This window comes from Tiliqua scincoides, chromosome 2 (genome assembly GCF_035046505.1).
Source record: "Tiliqua scincoides isolate rTilSci1 chromosome 2, rTilSci1.hap2, whole genome shotgun sequence".
Taxonomy (NCBI): Eukaryota; Metazoa; Chordata; class Lepidosauria; order Squamata; family Scincidae; genus Tiliqua; species Tiliqua scincoides.
In genome coordinates this window covers 246,585,032-246,603,937 of record NC_089822.1, presented here as the reverse complement: position 1 = coordinate 246,603,937, position 18,906 = coordinate 246,585,032, and the positions used below count along the sequence as shown (strand labels likewise).

General features: G+C 42.0%; 1 protein-coding gene across 1 annotated transcript in view; it reads right to left on the bottom strand.

Annotated features, from left to right (window-relative positions):
• The window catches only part of ARIH2 (ariadne RBR E3 ubiquitin protein ligase 2), a 44,248-nt gene that overhangs the window by 13,813 nt on the left and 11,529 nt on the right, over window positions 1-18,906 (bottom strand). The window contains exons 3-7 of the mRNA XM_066616712.1: window positions 9,241-9,308; window positions 5,811-5,874; window positions 3,604-3,751; window positions 2,471-2,592; window positions 20-129 (exon numbers count right to left, since the gene is read on the bottom strand). Of these exons, the coding sequence (XP_066472809.1) occupies window positions 20-129; window positions 2,471-2,592; window positions 3,604-3,751; window positions 5,811-5,874; window positions 9,241-9,308 (512 nt within the window). The remainder of the gene's footprint in view (window positions 1-19; window positions 130-2,470; window positions 2,593-3,603; window positions 3,752-5,810; window positions 5,875-9,240; window positions 9,309-18,906) is intronic.

The window sequence follows — 18,906 nt, the reverse complement described above, 5'->3', positions numbered from 1 at the left end:
TACAGTTACACTTACTTACCAGAAAACTTCGTTGCATCGATTGCACTGCACTCTACGGGCTTTGGGCTCCTGTACCTGTATGACCATAGGGCAGTCTGCACCAGGACAAAGCTGCAGCTGAAAATGGCTCTGGGAAAGACATACCATACGATGACATTAGAAACTGGTCTAGAAATTTAAAAAAAAATTAGTTCCTATTTGTGAAAGATTCAGCCTGTCACCCTAATGCTGACTCTTCCTGGATTTCTTGTAACAAGAAATCTGGCAGCCTGTCCTTCCAGACTTTCAGAAAAAGTGTAAAGCTTTTCAATGCACTTAGGTGTTTAAGTGCCATATATATTGTAATCTTAACCACTTTTTACTTCTAACGGAATTGTTTTCTGAAAAGGCTTCCACTTGGAGCACCTAAGAGTAGCCCTGCTCACCAAGGAGCTTAACTGTCCCCCCCCCCCCCGCCTGCCACTGGCACAACACATTTTTGGTGGCAGTGGGGGCCTGTTTCTCTCAGTTGGTGGCACCCATTTCAATTAGAAGCTACTCTCTCTGCTGGAGAAGGTGATAATGCCTGAGGCATGCCTTTACATTATGTGATGCATTAAGGAGGACAAAGAGTTCCTGAACAAGACAAAAAGAACTCTTGACAAAGGGAGACAGAAACAGAGGGGTGTCTCTTGAAGATCAGGAAATCAATATAACATATGGAAGATGTGACACAGAGGAACAGGAGAATCAAGAATTCTGTGCCATTGGAGATGAGCAACTAATACCAGCTTCTCTCTGTAGAGTACAATTCATGCCCATCTGGAAAAGAATTGCCACCCCAAGATCGAGATCAGAAAAGAGGACTCTCAGTTACCCATGAATGGGATGAATCCTAACTCTATTTCAAGGGGAAGGAGATGTGTGGCAGTGGTAGGGGACTCCTTACTGAAAGAGAGAGACAACGTACGGACACTTAATCTCGGGAAAGGTGCAGCCTATCTGAGACATGATGGAGACGTTGCCAAGACGCATCAAGTGCTGTGATCCATCACCCATGCCTGCTGTGCCATATAAGAACAAGTGATACTTCCAGAGGTAGCTTCAGAATGATCAAGAAACTATGAAGCTCTGGGAAGGGGAAATGAAGCTGGAGGCACAAGTCATCTATTCTTCCTCTTGAATGTAAAGCAAAAGCAGAATCTGTAAGTGAAGAGCTGGTGACAGACAGTTGCCATTGATAATGCTTTGGTTTCTTCGATCACAGCCTATACACCAGTGGTACTCAAACTGGTGGGTCGTGACCCACCAGCTCGTGTAACACTGCCTCTGGCCCCTTAAGGGGCGGGGGAAGGGAAGAGGCAGCAACATGATCCCCAGGATTGCTTTGCTAATGAGGGCAAAGGGGGAACACTTTTACTTACAGAGGGCTGCTGTGACATCCAGGCTGCAACATCCCGCGCAGCCCTCAGGCAGGGCTTCCCGAGTCTTAGAATGTTGAAAAAAAAAGCGATCACAACTGGAAGTGGTTTGCAATCACTTTTTTGGTAACAAAAACAATAGCTTTTTTTGTAACAAAAAATAATATGTAACAAAAAGTGGATTTCTTTAACTTTATAAGGTGCCTCAGTTTCGGGTACCACATTTTAAGGAGGACACTGATAAGCTCGACCGATAATGACAAAGACAGTGAGGGGTCTGGAAACCAAGACCTATAAGGAACAGTGTAAAAGAGCTTTGTATGCTTAGTCTGGGGAAGACTAAAGAGAGATATGATAGCCATCTTCAAATATTCCAAAGGGCATCATAAAGAAGGAAGAGAAGACTTTCTGTGGTTCCTGAGGGAAAGAACCAAAGTGTTGAAACTACAGGAAAGTAGATTTAGGGTAATCATGAGGAAGCTTTTCTTACTGAAAGAGCTGTCTGGAACCTGAACAGTCTGCCTTGTGATAGTTCTGCTTTTCCTATTGGAGGTTCTCAAGCAGAGGCTAGATTGGCCACTTGTGAGGAATGCTGTACCAAAGGGGGGAGGCTAGACTATCTCTAAGGTCCCTTCTAATGCTAAAATTTAATGATTGTGTTCTGTATGCCTAATTTTTTGAATACAAGCTATAAGATAACCGACTGGGCTTCTTGAAAATCCTGTTTGTTTAAAGACGACAAGCCTCCAGGCTTTGTGATTGTAGAACAAAACTGTGGCAGTGCCTGAAGTAACTTGAGAAGTATTTTGGGAGCCAAGCAGCAGAGCCTTGATGCCCTTTAAAATTTCCTATCCCAGATCTACAGCTATTATTCCTTGCCCTCCTGCTATTATTGGTTCATTCACCCACTGTGACCTGTGTATAATAAAAAGTTTAAATTTGAAAACCCAAATCTAAGGTAGATAAATTATACAAATGCAACATATGCAAATTCACATAAGTTTGTTATGTGCAATTCTGTGGCATAGAACATACAACTCTTGAAAGTAAAATATTTAGAAGCTCAGTACCTCAATGTAATCCCTGAAGAGGTAGCGTCTGTATTTGTCTTTCAGCTCCTCACTAGGTAGCAACGGAAACACAAAATCTTCTGGGGTCCAGAGCAGACAGTCCTGAGCCATGCAGGAGACGCCTGTTAACAAGCAAGCCAGTGAAATAGGTCGCATCAACCTTCCTAATGAAAAGCACTTCAAAAGGGATGGGTGTGTTAGACCATAACAATAAACACAACAGTCTTGTGGCACCCTAAAGAAAGACTAATTGTAGCATAAGCAGCTTTGGTGGGCTATGGGTCACTTCAGACACATGAAGTGAAATCCTCAATAGGCAGGTATGCGTGTGAACACACATAGGTATAAAGAAAAAAATGATAATGGTGTCAAACTGGAAGAAACGCAAAAGGCCTCAATGCAAAGCAGAGTCTAGTTCATAAATAAGTTTGCAATACAGCTGTCCTGGTGAATAATTTGCACCAGGGACTAGATGGAGGAGTGCATCCCTATCTGTCCTGCTGGACCTCTCAGCAGCTTTTGATTATATCAATCACAGTGTCCTGGCTTCACCGATTCAGTTTCTGCCCTGCTCTTTATGTATATATATCTATTTCCCTCACCCCACTGCTATGCCATGAGTTTCAATTACTAGATTCTCAAGTTTCCTCCCTTGAGTTTGTTCCAACTTTAAATTAAAACTTAAATTAAAGGTAGATTTGATTTAGACTGAAGTTAGACAAATGAGAGATCTGAGAGAAGGCAAGGCAAATGAGACACAGGGAGATTAGACAAATGTTGCCTGGGATTGATTACCGTCCTGCAAAGTATCAGAACATTAAAAGATGTGAACGCAAGTAAGGTCACCTTGAATTTACCACTCCCACTATCCAGTTATAAAAGATATGCCCTCTGATAAAACAGCCCCCCCCCAAAAAAAGGCATAGGACAACTATGCTCACCAGAGTGCTGGGGGATGCAGCACTCCAAGATATCTTCCCTGTATTCTCAGAATATCAGCATCTGTGAGGGAACTTGGGTTCTACAATGCTAGAGATTGAAAATCAGCTAACTTGTGCTCACACTGGGTGCAAAGGACAGCCAAGAAGGGATACCAGTGTACCAAAAAAGCCCCAACCGAACCCTGAGCTCACCAACTCCAACTCCATCCTTAACGAGTACTGTACAGTGCTGCTCCCAACAGCTACGGCAGAACTGGTGCTGACAAGCCAGAGACAACAAGTTTTCCTTTCGGACGAACTGCATACACACTGCGCAGTGCTGGGAGGAATGTACCATGGCCTGAGATGTGGAAAGAAAAAAAATACCAACAAAATTATAAAGTTAAAATGGATTCCATTTGGACTTCTGAGCAATATCACTGCAGCCTTTAGGTTACAGCAATTTGGAGGGAGGGCTAGAGCAGTTGTGATACAGCTTTTTGTTGTTGCCTGTGTGGGAAGCGGTAGCATGAAGAGAATGAAGTGCAACACACTGCCACTTTTAATTTTGCAGACTACATTCATATTTGCCTTTCTGGACCAGAAATACCTCACAGAAATAGATTCCTGTTTTGCTCATGCATATTGTTTTCAGAACTGGGCTGACGAATATCCTGCAATCCTTTGCACAGACGACAGAGGGTGAATAAAAGGAACAAACAAGGTTCAATTCTGCAGCCAGACTAAAGAGATGTCACTTCCTGATGCACAGGAAGCCTGGCAGAATTCACGCCAGAAGCAACTCACTCACAAAACTGATGTAATTTGTATTAACCAAAGTGCAAACTTCCAGCTCATGATATACATAGAGACTTTTCAGCCTGTAAAAGTTGCACAGGACTCCTTGTTGCATGTTTGCTCCTATAGAATAGAACTAATATTCTATACACATCTAACTCTACAATATTCTAACTCTCACATCAAACAGGAATGGGCTTTTGTGTACAAGAGCTATTGCTACACTACAAATTAGGAATGTTTATATTCATAAGCCCTACAGATGCATCATGCCTGTTCATGATCAGCTGTTAACAGTAGTACAAACTGAGATCACATACCTGCCAATGGCAAAAGAAGCTGCTCTCACAGGTGGAGAAATCTCTGGTTTCAAGGTTTGCTTTCTTTCCACCAACTTGTTAGAAAGGAAAGTGGAGACTAGACCAGTGATTTTCAACCTTTTCCATCTCACGGCACACTGACAAGGCAGTAAATGGTCAAGGCACACCACCAGGTTTTTGACAATTGACAAGGCACACCATGTTGCCAGTGGGGGCTCACATCTGCCCTATTAATAAATGACCTTCTCCCAAATTCGTGTGGTGCACCTGTGGACCACTCACAGCACACCAGTGTGCCATGGCACAGTGGTTGAAAATGGCTGGACTAGACTCTTTTGCAAGAGCTACTGGAGCCAACTGCATCTCCCTCCTCCCAAAAAGCTACATCTACGTGAACATGAGGAAGCAAGCTGCATTTTGTGAAAAGAGGACCCTAAAACACTGCGGCTGAATGACCTACTCATGATTTTAAGCAGCTATTCACATTGGTTGCCACAGGATGTAAGGTGTAGGGAAAACTCCTACCAAAACCAGGGATGCAAGCTGAAAAGGTAAAGGCAGAGAAAAGAGTAGTAGGATGGGTTGCTTAAGGCCTTGTACTGACATGGTGACTAGTAGCATTAAAGAGATAGAAGCTCATCTCTCAGCTATAAAAGTAAAGGCAACAACCATGTCAAGGAATGCTAATCATATTTTAAGAATTTGGGGAGCAGTGTTACATGATATACAGACCCAGAAAGGGTGAACCAATTGCTCAACACAGTACTGGGCATTTTATAGGAAGAAGCAGTGAAACAACCCTTACAACATTCCTGCAAGCTCATCTGTGGTCTTTATCAGAGCTTAACCCAAGCCTCCAACTGGTGCATTCTATCCAGATACTTTTTTGCTCAAAACATTCTTGAGTATAAAATCTCAAGACATTTGAAATAAAGCTGAAGTACTATATTATAATCTATATCTACTGTATATACTATATATATTATCACAGTAATTCTCTTACTCCCACCTTCCATAACTAAGAATCAACTTCCAATTGCAGTTTTTAATCTGAAGAGGGAGGGAAGCTGCCTTTTTCAGAGATAGCAGTTTGGTAGCAAACCAAATATCCAAGCTGGCCTGCAGGTTCACACTCTCAGTTCATGTCAGAATTTTACCAGATCATCAAAGGCCTCACATCCCAAACAGAGATGTAGTAACGAATCATAAGAAGAAAGAAGATTATGAGGCAAAACAACTGGTTTTCAGTGGAATGTAAAAGGAGTTTTAGTATCAAGTGTGTCAGAAGAGCTAATTACTTACGTGTTTGGAGGAGGCAGGCTGAACTCGGGCTTCCACTAACAACTGGACAGAATTGGATTTGTGCCTGAAAGTCAGAAAAAGAAGTTAAACTCTTGGTCAACACAGAGCCATGACTATGGAACTAATGAGATCAAAATGCAACTGCAGGTTTTGGTGGAAAGAACCTATGCTGATCATAACCTTATTTAGCCTTAAAAATTAGTTTGAACAGTCTAAACCAGGGGTGTCAAACATAAGGCCCAGGGACTGGATACGGCCTGCAGAAGCTTTTTATCTGGCCCTTGGGCTCTCATCTGCTGAATAATGTTGAAGTGTCACTGCTGAAAGGGTGGCCCACGTGATAAATAGACTCTCCCTTATCTTAATCATATTTCAATTTGTGTATTTTCTCTTCTGTCATTTGCAGCTAATGAGTTCCTACACAAGAAAAGAGTATTTGTTTCTGGCTTTGAACTGTTTAATGACATCACTTCCTGCCTAATGACATAACTTTCAGCCATCAGCAGGCATCATAAATGCTATTTGGCAAGCTGTATGAAATGAGTTTGACACCCCGGGCCTAAACTGTAAAAAAGAAATACCACGAAATAACACCAAAACTGGGCTTATAAAATGCAATATCCTGCTCAATTAACAAAACACCAAAATTTACCTATTAAAGTGGCTGTGGAGCATCTGTGAACCGTTCTGAGTGCTTCTGACTGTTTCCTAGCCCCTAACTCAGACTGTTTTGCTGCTTTCTCCAATGAAAATGCATGGAGCCTAAGTGAAACTGAGCTGCATGGTACATTTATTCAAGAACAGGTGAATGTGCCTCTGTTGCAAGCTGCTGTGCTCAAGCCGCTGGGACTCCGCTCCGATCTCTGCTGCTGCTGGAGCTCCGCCGACAGCGTGGCACGCAGTTAGCTGCCCAGTTGTTATTGTGTGCCTATCTCCCAAGGTCGGAGCGCTCTCTGCTTCCGGCGAGAAAGAAGGACTCAAAGGCAGAAGTTCTCCACCACACTCCTTCTTTACTATATACAAAATATTTACAGTCCAGATAGTACATACAGTACACAATTCTCAATTTCAACGGATGTAGCCTCCGGCTCAACACTACTCTGCATCTCCCACAACTTTGCTTGCCCCTGCTGGAACTTATACTTCTAGTGACCAATCACAGTGCAGGAAATACTGCACAATCATGCTGACTATGCAGGTGCAGTCACACACTCACATAAGGTCACATGATGCACATCACCCGATGTTGCATCAGCTCCAAGTTCCCAGGGGGCTGTGCTGGCTTGCTCTGGCCAAGGCTTCAGGCCTGTCACTATGCAGCCAGTAAATTACTTGTCAGGACTGGGGTTCAACCCGTGACAGCCTCAGTCCATTTCAGGCTGAGAAGAATGTGACATTACCAGAATGATCCCAATCCCATGAACGCAGGCCCTAAAAAACATCCGATAAGGAAGTCTGAGAAAGAAGGGGAATACAAGGCCACTAGAACGGTCCCCATCTGATGAACATGAAGCTCAACAAATACTTCAGAAGGCACCCTCTCCCACCTCATATGATAAGGTTGTTGGATTTTTCCCCTTGCAGTTTAAAACCAGGTATTTTCCATAGCAATTCAATGCTACGTTCAATTCTGTTGGTTTAAGCTGCTGTCTTCTCAATGTTTTAATGTTTCTTCTTCATGTTTGGCAGCATTAGGTTCACTGAAGCTGTTCTTAAATGGTTCCTCTAAGTTTAATTCAAATAGTTGAATACATAGTTGTACTCTTTGGGGGCTCCGTGGCTGTCAGATACATCTGTTGACAGCCGCAGACATAGAACACATAGAGTGTATACCACCTATGACAGTGGTTACACTTGTTAAAATGCTTTAAAATTGATTAAAATATTAATTTGGAATAGAAACACATAACATTGCTTTCAGCCTTTTTTTTTTAAGGATAACACCAAAATTCACAAAAAAATTAAGCCACTTTCGACTGCCCCCACTTATAATTCATTTCATAAATAGCTTTAAAAGTTCCACTGGTCAATAAAACTGCCCCCAAATGTGCATAGTGCTGCACACCTATCAATCCTTTCTCTATGATCAATCATGCAATTCTGTTTCTCTTTTGGGTTTCATGGCCATTAGAAACTGAGAAACATCAGCAATTCTACAGTAATAGCAATGGAGAGAAAAAAATACTATTCTAAGGGAATGTAAAACAAACAATTGTGGTATTTGGTGTCATGAGTCTTACAAATATGGAAACTACCAAAAATCAACACCATTTTTGTCATTAAATTCTGATTTCATACAATAGGATTCACTAGGATAGCCTTGCAAACAAGGCCACAGAAGTGACCATCTTTAGCGTCTTCCCATCTACATAGGCTCACAGACATTGGAAGCTGCCATATAATGAATCAAACCATTGGTCCACCTAGGTCAGCACTGTCAACACAGGGAGTAGTTACTCAGGGTTTCAGATAAAAATATTTTTCTGCCCTACCTAGAGATACAAGGGATTGAACCTGGGGTCTTCTGGATACAGAGGCATATACTCTACCACTGAACTATGACCCTTTCTTATTTTTAATCACGAGGGTCTTAAAAAAATAATGTTTTGCAAAGACCCAAGACAATTTCCTGTTACAGCATGCAGTTATTTATAAGCTTAAAATAGGAGCAGATCAAGCAAAGAAATCTGCTCCCCCCATATTTAGTTATTTTTCACATTTTTATACCACCCTTCCTCCAGAGAGCTTAAGATGGTGTATATAGTTGTTCCCCTCCATTTGTCCTCACAACAACCCTGTAAGGTTGGTGAGGCTGAGAGATGGTAACTGGCCCGACATCACCCAGGAAGCTTCATGGCTGAGTGGGAATTTGAACCTGCATCTTCATGGTCTAACTCCCAAACCTACACCAGTGTTTCTCAAACTGTGGGTCGGGACCCACTAGGTGGGTCACGAGCCAATTTCAGGTGGGTCCCCATTCATTTAAATATTTTATTTTCAATATATTAGACTTGATACTACCCTGGTCTGTGACTGCCTTTGGGGAAATGTTACAGATCTGTACTTTTAACAAGCTACTATGTATATTCTTTTAACAATGATAGTAAATGGGACTTACTCCTGGGTAACTGTGAGTAGGATTGCAGCCTAGGATTGTCAAAAAAAAAATTCCTGTTTGATGACGTCACTTCCGGTGGGTCCTGACAAGATTCTCATTCTAAAAAGTGGGTCCTGGTGCTAAATGTGTGAGAACCACTGCCCTACACCATCCAGGCATTTCTCTGGGTGAAACAAACAAAGCTGATTTGGAGATGCCTTTGCAAGATTTGCAGAGATCTGCAAACGTATCTCCACTATCCCACTGCATGAGCTTTCAACAAGGACAATGCAGGGCAACTTGCATGCAAGTACAGCTGGAACATATGCTTACCTTTCCAAAATTTCTGAGATTTGCCAGTGGAAACTAACTAATACAAGTTTAGCAACTGCATGGGACACCTAAAAAAAAGAGGAAAACAAATATATATGTATAGATCAATGAAATGAACACTTCTACAGTATCCAATTTATGCAGGTACATTATCTGCCTCCTCAAAGAACTGGCCAATTTGTAGCCACAGTGCTAATTCTTGAGAAAACACATTTATTTCTCCCATCATTTTTTCCCCATTACCCACCACACAATTCAGATTATCTCTTGGGTTTTAAGATGAAGTGAATGCTTTAAGAACAAGTATTGTAAAACCTTAAAGACTAATTTATTTTAGCATAAATTTGTGTGAATTATAGTCTGCTCTATCAGATGATGAGATATAGATGCACGCGCAGTTATTTGAGGGGGGAAAAAGGTGGGGTCAAAGTACAGGCAGGGCCTACTATTATGCAAAGTACAATGAGAGCCAGACCTGTGGAGGAGAGGATGAAAATGACCACAGAATGATAGAAATGCAGCTGACTTATTTTTATGAGGAGCTAAATAATAGTGATAATGCAAGCACTGTTAATGCCCAGGGCTGCAGGTAGTCTACTCCACTCTCCTAAATTCAGCAAAACATGGAAACCCAAGATCTGCTTTCAGAAAATAATAATATATAATATATAATATACAGTATTTATATACCGCCTTTCTTGGTCTTTATTCAAGACTTTATTCAAGGCGGTTTACATAGGCAGGCTTATTAAATCCACGCAGGGATTTTTACAAATTGAAAGAAGGTTCTCTCTTTCAAGAACCACCACATTCAAGCTGTTACACTCCGATCTGGTTTAACATTCTGGCCTCCATCCTCCCACGCTCCGAGCAGATGGAACAGCTCAGCTGCAGCTTGCCAGCTGCTTCAAGGTCGCACGGTGCCGGTGGCCTCGAACTGGCGACCTTGTGGATGTTAATCTTCAGGCAAATGGAGGCTCTACCCTCTAGACCAGACCTCCTGCCCTGCACAGAAAAGGCTGTGCTAATCAAAAAGTATGAGTGCACAAGTCCATCTAGCCAGGAAATTTTATCTGCCCTACCTGCAGATGGCAGGAATTGAATCTAGGACCTTCTGTATGCAAAACATATACTCTACCACTGAGCTACAGTCTCTCCCCTGATGGGAGCAGGGAGTGGAAGCAAAAAAAACACAGTGCAAGTCAAACTGCAACATAAACCAATTACTCATCTCACTGTTACGTGGGCTCATAATATGGAATGAGAGCAGTGCAGGACTTGGAGCATCAAACTTAGACTAGGGAAACCTTGGTTCAAATCCAAGGCCAACTATGAAGCTCACTGGGTAAGTTTCTCTCTCTCAATCTAACCTACTCAGTAAACAAGTAGGAAAATGGTGGGAAGAGGTGGCAGCAGGGGAACCATATACATTACCTTGAGCTTCTTGTAGAAAAGGCTGGGTACAAATGTAAACATGTGTAATACAAACATGTTCTACTATTTGATATACGTGTACTCTGAGTTGTGTAATCAATTTTAGCCAATTTGCATAAGTTGCTGTACACAAAGTTACCATTTGCTTGGCTCACTGAGGCTTTCTTTAATTCCCTAGTCCCCTTGGATCCAATGGCTCTTACCAGAAAGCACCCAAATGACCTGCACTTGAGTTACACTCTCCAAGCAACTCTCTTCCTGTTTCTCAGGGTGTTGCAATATTTCAAAAATGAGTAATTGAAGGAAACTCAATCGCCAGAGTGCTCAACACAGTACGAAGGAAAACCTGTTACTGTACAACATCTGTCAGCATGTCACAATTTAAGACCATAGCAACTTGAAAGTTATTTGAATAATTGGTAAGGATTTTTATGGACATGCAGGCATAAGGGTGGGCTGTAGCCAAGTGCTGACTGTTGCTCAGCTCCGCAAGCCCACATTCATTCTTGACTCTACTGCCAGGGCTCGTAAGCAGGACAGCCTTTGCTCCTTGGGTGCTAAATATGCTGAACAGAACCAAGAGGAGAGTGCAGAATTGGTGAAATTGCCAATATCACAAAGGGACTGCTGCTTCTCTAAAGCAATTATTGCATAATTTCAGAAGGGGCATTTGAAGGACTCTCTCCCAGGTGAAAAGCCCCAAGTTCCCAGACGACCATCTATTATCTATCCCACACACCCCAGAGAAGTGGTTCAGGGAGAAGACAGATGGATGCACAAAGGCATGCAAACATATTCAACCTGGTCAGTCAACAGACAACAGAAGATCTGTCCTGTTGGATCAGATCAAGGCCCATCTACTCCAGCAACTGTTTCCAAAAGCAGATCAAAAGCAAGACATGGTGGTAACAACTCTTCCCACTGAAGTCCAGCAGGCTGCACTCAAAAATACACCATCTCTGGGCATGGAGCTTCCATTTACCTACCGTACCATAGCAGCCCCTAGGTAAGTTAAAAAACCTTTTCCTCTCTCGGAGCATCATGATCATATCACCACCGCACCCTCCTTCCCCCACAAACACTTACCAGTTCCCAAATTCTCCCTGAGAGTAATAAGTTCTGGATGTTAAGCATATACAAAATATTTTTCTGAACCTATCATGCCAGTCAATTTCACCAGTGACACCAATACAAGTATTTACTAGTTCCAATATAGACCTGGGGTGGGGGGTGTCCCCCAAGGCCTAACAAGCTTATATTCTTTTTCCTGACACCACTATCTCAGCTGATCCAACTGCCCACAAATGCTGAATATCATAATCAGAACTTTCCTCACTTGTGTCCCTTGTAAAATCTGAGAGTTTTGATTTGCAGATTTAGACATTTTTGTGAGGCTCCAAAAGACTAGGAGCTTCATGTAGCGCAGGGGTGCCCAAACCCCGGCCCGGGGGCCACTTGCGGCCCTCGTGGCCTCTCAATGCGGCCCTCAGGGAGCCCCCAGTCTCCAATGAGCCTCTGGCCCTCCGGAGGTTTGTTGAAGCCAGCACTGGCCCAACGCAACTGCTCTCAGCGTGAGGGCGACTGTTTGACCTCTCTTGTGAGCTGTGGGATGAGAGCTCCCTCCACTGCTTGCTCGTTCACATCTGTGATGCAGCAACGGCAGCAAAGGAAAGGCCAGCCTTGAGCTTTTATAGTCCTTTTATAGTCCTTGAGCTATTGCAAAACCTTCATTCATTCATATAAGTTCATCTTTAATATATTCATTTATGAAAACTTATGTAAATTTATTCAAATTTTCAATGCAAATTAATTCTTTTTTCCCCCCGGCCCCCGACTTGGTGTCAGAGAGCTAATGTGGCCCTCCTGCCAAAAACTTTGGACACCCTTGATGTAGCACAATGCAGTGCTCATGGCATGGGTGAAATGCCAGGATTTCAGGCCAAGCTATGCAAAGGAGAAATGCTACATCCATTTCTACTATGGGTTTTAAAATACAATTCTATACATGCTTACCTCAATAAGTCCCACTACGTTCAACGGGGTTGACCTTGAGATAACTGCATATAGAACTGCAGTCTTAAAAACACTACCAACATTCTTGTGCAATACAGCAGCCACTCCCCACACCACACATTTACTGCCACCACTTGGGAAGTAGAGATGTCAGGGGGATTGTTTCTCGTAGCGTAGAACTGCACTTGATTTTTGAGGATTATCACAGATGCTGAACACAAAGCCCACTTGTGACAGCCCTTAAAAATGGACACTATAGACATAAGCTGCTGTTGCCACTCCTACCAGTACTACTCAGCACCTTCTCCTCTATCCAAACATGTGCCTGGAAGCAGGCTGGGCAAAGCAGGCCTAGCTCTGACTATTTTTATGGCAAACCTCACCCACAACATAATTAAGACATGGTGCAGTGTTCTAGCTTTAGGTACTTAGCACAGGATGTGGACAAGATCGCAAGAGTGATATGGACATGCCATTAAACACACACTACAAGTTACTATGTAGATCTATCCCACCATGTATGTCTACCCCAAATGTTTCTTAGAGAGAGAGAGAACGCTTGATTTACATTTTAAATATACAGTATAGATTTTTTTGCCCTAGCTTACCTTTTCTTCCCCAGCTCCCACCCACAACAGCCTATCCAGATACCGAATCATTTGTACCATCAAATTCACTATGTGACTGAACATCCTTCAGTTTTAAAAGGGGAAACTGTCATTGTCAGCCAACTAATACATCTTGCAGTAAAACTCACTTCAAGGCAAAATATTGCTGAGTACATATATACAGCACATACCACCCAAAGAATCTGTACCAGTGGAAAGGGTGGGGAAGCTTGGGTAGAAACTGGGTTGTTGCAATTCTACCACTATCCTCTGGGAAGTGTGGGAGGGTATGCAATAGGCTGCCTGACATCACAGATGCTAATTTAACTTTAGCAGCAAGTTGTCCATCCATGGCTGAGTAAGTACTGTACACAACTACCTCAGATCTTGCCTTGGGATGGGGTGAGTGTGCGAGTGTAGTCCAACTAATACAGCACGTATTAAAATCCTATTCTGCACACTGGGCAGAGTGCTAAGATGTCTGTGGACAAAATGGCAAATGAGTGTCCCACCTCAGTTCCACTTTCCTGTGACAATGGAAAACAGCTAAGTCTGTCTCAAAGGACAGGAAATGAATAGCAATTCCCTCCATCCAAAGCCTATGTGGGTTCTCACAGAGTGTATGTGCACATATGAACTCCCAGCAGAGAGTGAGCTCCAGTTACTACTCGACTTCTAAAAGCAATCAAAGAGACCTAGCACCTGCTACTCTCCCTGCAGATATTTCATGCAACAGAACCCACTTCAAGTCTAAGCACCCTGACAATATTCTATGCCACTAGGCTTCAAATATTTACTGTGGCAGCTTGTCACATGTGTGCAGATGCTCTTCAGCCGACTAGATCAGAGAGCTTCAAAAACAAGAATGCAATTCAGGATGGATAAGTTCAACAAGCCAGAGGAAGCAGATGTCAGGCACTTTTTTCCACTGCGTACCAAATTGGACTCTGAACTGAAAGAGGATCTCTGGTTAAACCTTAGAACAACTTGTTCCTCGCATTTAATTTGTGTGCATTAGCCTCAACCCAAGTGCTCTCCCCCACACAGCTGAAATCTCTTAATAAGTGGAAACAGCAGTGGTCCAACTCTGAGAAAGGGCAAATCTTTCTCATCTTGAGAGGTAGCGCCCCCAAGCAAGTCCTGCTAACAGGTACTACAAATAAATCGTGAGTTCTGAGAACACATCTCCTTGTTTATCAGGTTCTGAAGAGCAATTCCAGCATTATAGGATTAATATAGATAACCATTATTCTAGCACAGCTCATATACCCCATATGCAGATTCTGCCATGCATTTTTGCATATTATTCTTCTGATGTTTATCATTCAAGTACATTCCAGAGATCCTAACCACAAGCCAGAAAGGTCTCATGCCATTCTACAGAGACAAGAGAGATAAGCTGACAAATTGCTGAAACAAATTTCATGGTGCTCTCCTCTCCTGAACACTACAAAGATCAACAGTTGAGCTGAAACTTTTAGCTCCCTTCATAGCCACACCAATGGCAATGATCAGTGAATCTGGGAGGAAAGTGGAATGGCTTTTAAACAGCCCCTCTGCATTAGTGGCTCATTTTCCCTCATCAAACAGTGAAGAATATCAACATAACTTTCTTTCAAATATAGCCCCGAAGACTGCATAACATGCAGTCTTCCCTATGAAGAGGCTTAGGTCTTCCTGGCAGGCTTGCCAAAGAACCAGATCAGACATTAATGCTTTGCCATGCAATACATTTAATTTTACTTCATGCAAACTGATACAGCACAACAACTGTCAAGCCTGAAACATTTGGAAATGAAGACAGATCCTTTACAAACTTCATTAAAACAACCACCAAGATCTGATCTTCCAGAGATTGACATATCCATTACAATCTCCCCTTTTTCAGTATCCCTGGGTGCACACACACTCCAGCTGAGGAAGACACTATTTTAACAAATTAAATTTTTATATATGTATTAAAATAATTAAGATGTACTTCACACATCTGATGAAGTGGTCTGTAAAAAATAGAAGCTTATGCTAAATGGGTTTGTCTTTAAGGTAACATGACCATTGTTTTATCTAAGGTAGCTTAGGGAAGGTTATCAAGATCTAGACTGTGAAACAAGTTTCTGACCCACAGCAGTTTCAAATTTTTAATCAAGGTGGTGCAAAACATTTTGCTCACAGTGTCAGAAGAAAAAGGAGGCATAAGACTCCTATATAAATTGTGTCATATTGCACTCTCTTGCACATTCTTGAAAGTTAAGAGTGCTGCCAATCTGCCTCTCAAAGGCATCTCATCTTCAGAAACTGCATCACTTCCTTAACCCTCCACTCCCTGATGACCTCATACCACATAAGTACATGAGCGCCATAGCTGTGGAGTCCTCTTTTAGAGCTAGGCAGTGACAGCATTATTATATACCCTGACATTTCATGACTGGGTTGGAAGGCTTTCACCCTGAAATTCGTGTTTGGAATAGAAAGTGACCCTGAAGGTAAAAGAGAACTGCTTTGCAACATGTGACAAAACTCCTGGATTCCCCCCACACACACTCTTTTTGGCTATTCTTAGACCATTCTAACCCTTCAAAGGCTTATGGGACATCTCAACTTCCTAAACACTGCTGAGAGTACTTCCTCCAGTAGACATTCTTTTGCAATTCAGGGCCATTATCAAAAAGTCAATGGCATGCCAGACAAGTAGTACAGGGGTTCCCTGTTTTCATGTCTGGAGGTACCCAGAGACAAAGAATTCCACCAAACCCTCCTGCCGAGATAGTATCTTAATGCTGTTAGTTTTTAAGTGGAATCTGCGATTTAAGTGCCCTTTCCTAATCATGAAAGAAAGACTGCCTGGCAGGGCCTCGTAGCAACCACCTTGAAGCTCCAGAATGAAGATCTACCTTTTTACTGGCCTCCCTGAAAGAAGTGCAAACACATCTTTTTCATCTGACCTTTATTTTAATTAGCTAGTTTGGTCTTTATCAGTTCTGTTTCTTTGATACTTGCTTTCTCCTGAATTGTTTTTATTATGTTATTTGTCAGTGCATGCTGCCTTCAGTGCTGGGAAGTTAGCTAAGAAATGTTTTCAATATATACTATACAATAAATAAATGTTTCTAAATTATTTTTTTGCAAGGTCTAAGTTCTCATAACCAAAGAATAATCCAACCAATTTGCCACCACCAGACAGTAGAACCAGGCACAAAAGCACTGGCATAAGTGCTTTTCGAAGCTGCTTTGGCAATGAGCACCGCAGCAGTTTGAGCAATCAAATAATTGCTCTAAATGCCTAAGGTGACAGAGGGAATTCTGAAGCATGGCACATTTGTAATTAAAATTAAAACTGGAGGCTACTCATACAAGAATACACAGAGTACTGTTTAACTGAGCTGGAAGCAAGTCTGGCTAAAAGCACAATTTCTGTTTAATAGCAGCTTTGCAGACACGCCCTCCATAGACTCAAGAAAAACAAAACAGCATACTCAAATCCTTTTCTCAAGTTAATTAAGTCACACTGGGTTGCCTCCAACTTTGCTTTTCCTCCAAATGTCTCTTCTTCCCTACAGAGAGACAAGTATTGACATCTTATGAGAATGAGGAATATATGAGCACACACAACCCAAGAATGGGATTACAGTGCAAAACCTAACACCAGGAGCTCTCAAAGAGCAGCCTGTGGACCATATCTGGTCCAACAACACATCTGGCTAGCCTGCTGAGGCCAATGGCATTATAAATTATATGTGCCACCTCCTTCCTCTTCTCCCACCACCACGCTCGCTTCTCTTGCTGACAGTCCAGCTGAGAGAGAGAGACTGCAAGTAGCCCTGCAGCTGCAAATATCGCAAGTATTTTTCTTCTATTATGAATGTTCTTAGGAGTTACATACAAAATATATACATTACTTTCTATAATTGACCTACTCCAGCCTAGCATGATTGAGAGAAAGGATCCTGGCACCTGAATGTTTAGGGATTCCTGCCCTAAATTCAACTGCTGAACAAGTTCACCAAATTACCAACTTTATGAGGAAAGGTACCATGTGTTTGTTTATTATTAAGCACCTTCAGAGCATTCAAGGCTCCATTTAAGCATCCAGCACTGGATACCTAATATGTATGTATCAGTGAAAAGTTTCCCAGAGTTTAGTGAAGCCAGGGTGTCAATGAACACACAATTTTAGCCAGGTGATTTTTAGGTCAAGTTTGAAATACCAGTGAAACCATTAGAAGAGATACAACAGAAACCTGTTCTGCATGTTACATCCTTAGTGATGAGAGACTCAGTTGCTAGTGGCTTTAAGTTCATGGCAGGTCATTACTATGTGACATGATTATGCCAGATGGCTTAGCACAAGTGCCAAATGTTGGCATCAGCTTAGAAACTGAACTCTTTTCTGAGCACTTGCAATGAGGCCTGCAAGCTTCTTGATTAAGTCTACCATGCAAGCAGTATTAACTAAATACTTGCAGGAGATTATTGCTCTCTTCAGTCCACTATATTCAGAAATTATCTCTCCCCCCTCCCCGGCCAAGAATAATTAGTCATTGGCACAGCAGGAGGCAAGAGCGCCTACCTCTAAACAAACTGCTTGGCACAGTAATGATAGGGTTTAGGGAGCCTGGATCCACTTCACTTGAAGTCTGTGATTATCCCTCTTTTTTTTTAAAAAAAAAGGACAATATCCAACTGCTAGATTGGAACTTCTAATGTTTCTTGCCACCATGTACTCACTTTGAATCTATTTTAGCTTCACAGTGGTTTGATTAGCATCTTGGGCTTCCTTTTGCAATTATTTACAGGGCTGGATGTACTGTACAGAACAGAAAAATCTCAGATGCAATGAGATTTGAATACAAATAGTTTTGGTTATGCAGAGATCTCTTCGTCGATGTAAGTAATATTTCTGATCAAGAGCTCAATTTTGCTTACACAGATTAACATAGTAGAAGATTGTTAAATTGATCCAGATTCTGCTTAAATAATGATCTATGATGAGGCACCACTCTGGCCCCAGGCCTTTCTCCATGGAACATGGTAAGTATGAAGAAAAGAATAACCAAGAGTGGCAGAAAGATGTGAAACTTAATGCCTGTCCCTTCTATTCCCAGTGACAGCTTCCTCCGAGTTGCTCTGCACACATCCCAAATTAACCAGACAAAATGACAAAAGAGAAAGATTGTGAAAAAGACCATTGTGCCAATTTATCTGATTTACTTTGGTTGCAATACTGCATTTTATAGGGGAGCTGGAAATATTTTGGCAAGGACAGATGGTAAAAGTCAAGGCAGAAGGAGGCATATTTGGTCAGAGTGCTATAGATACAGAGATGAGAAATGAAAGACCACAGGGAGAAACTAGAAGCCACCAGAATGAGCAGGAATTAAAAGACATGAGAATTCTATTCCAAAAATTCAGTATGACCTCATGACTCAGACAAACACCAGTCTTATTTTGAGATGCCATCTGTAACACTGACAACTAAAACCTGGCCCCATTTTTACAAAGTGAAAACAGATTCCATGCTGCAAAGTAAATAAATGAATGCACAAAATAAGAACAAGTTTGGACAGCTTTGCTCTCTCTGAATATTAAAGAGTTTTGCTAACCAAGAATGATC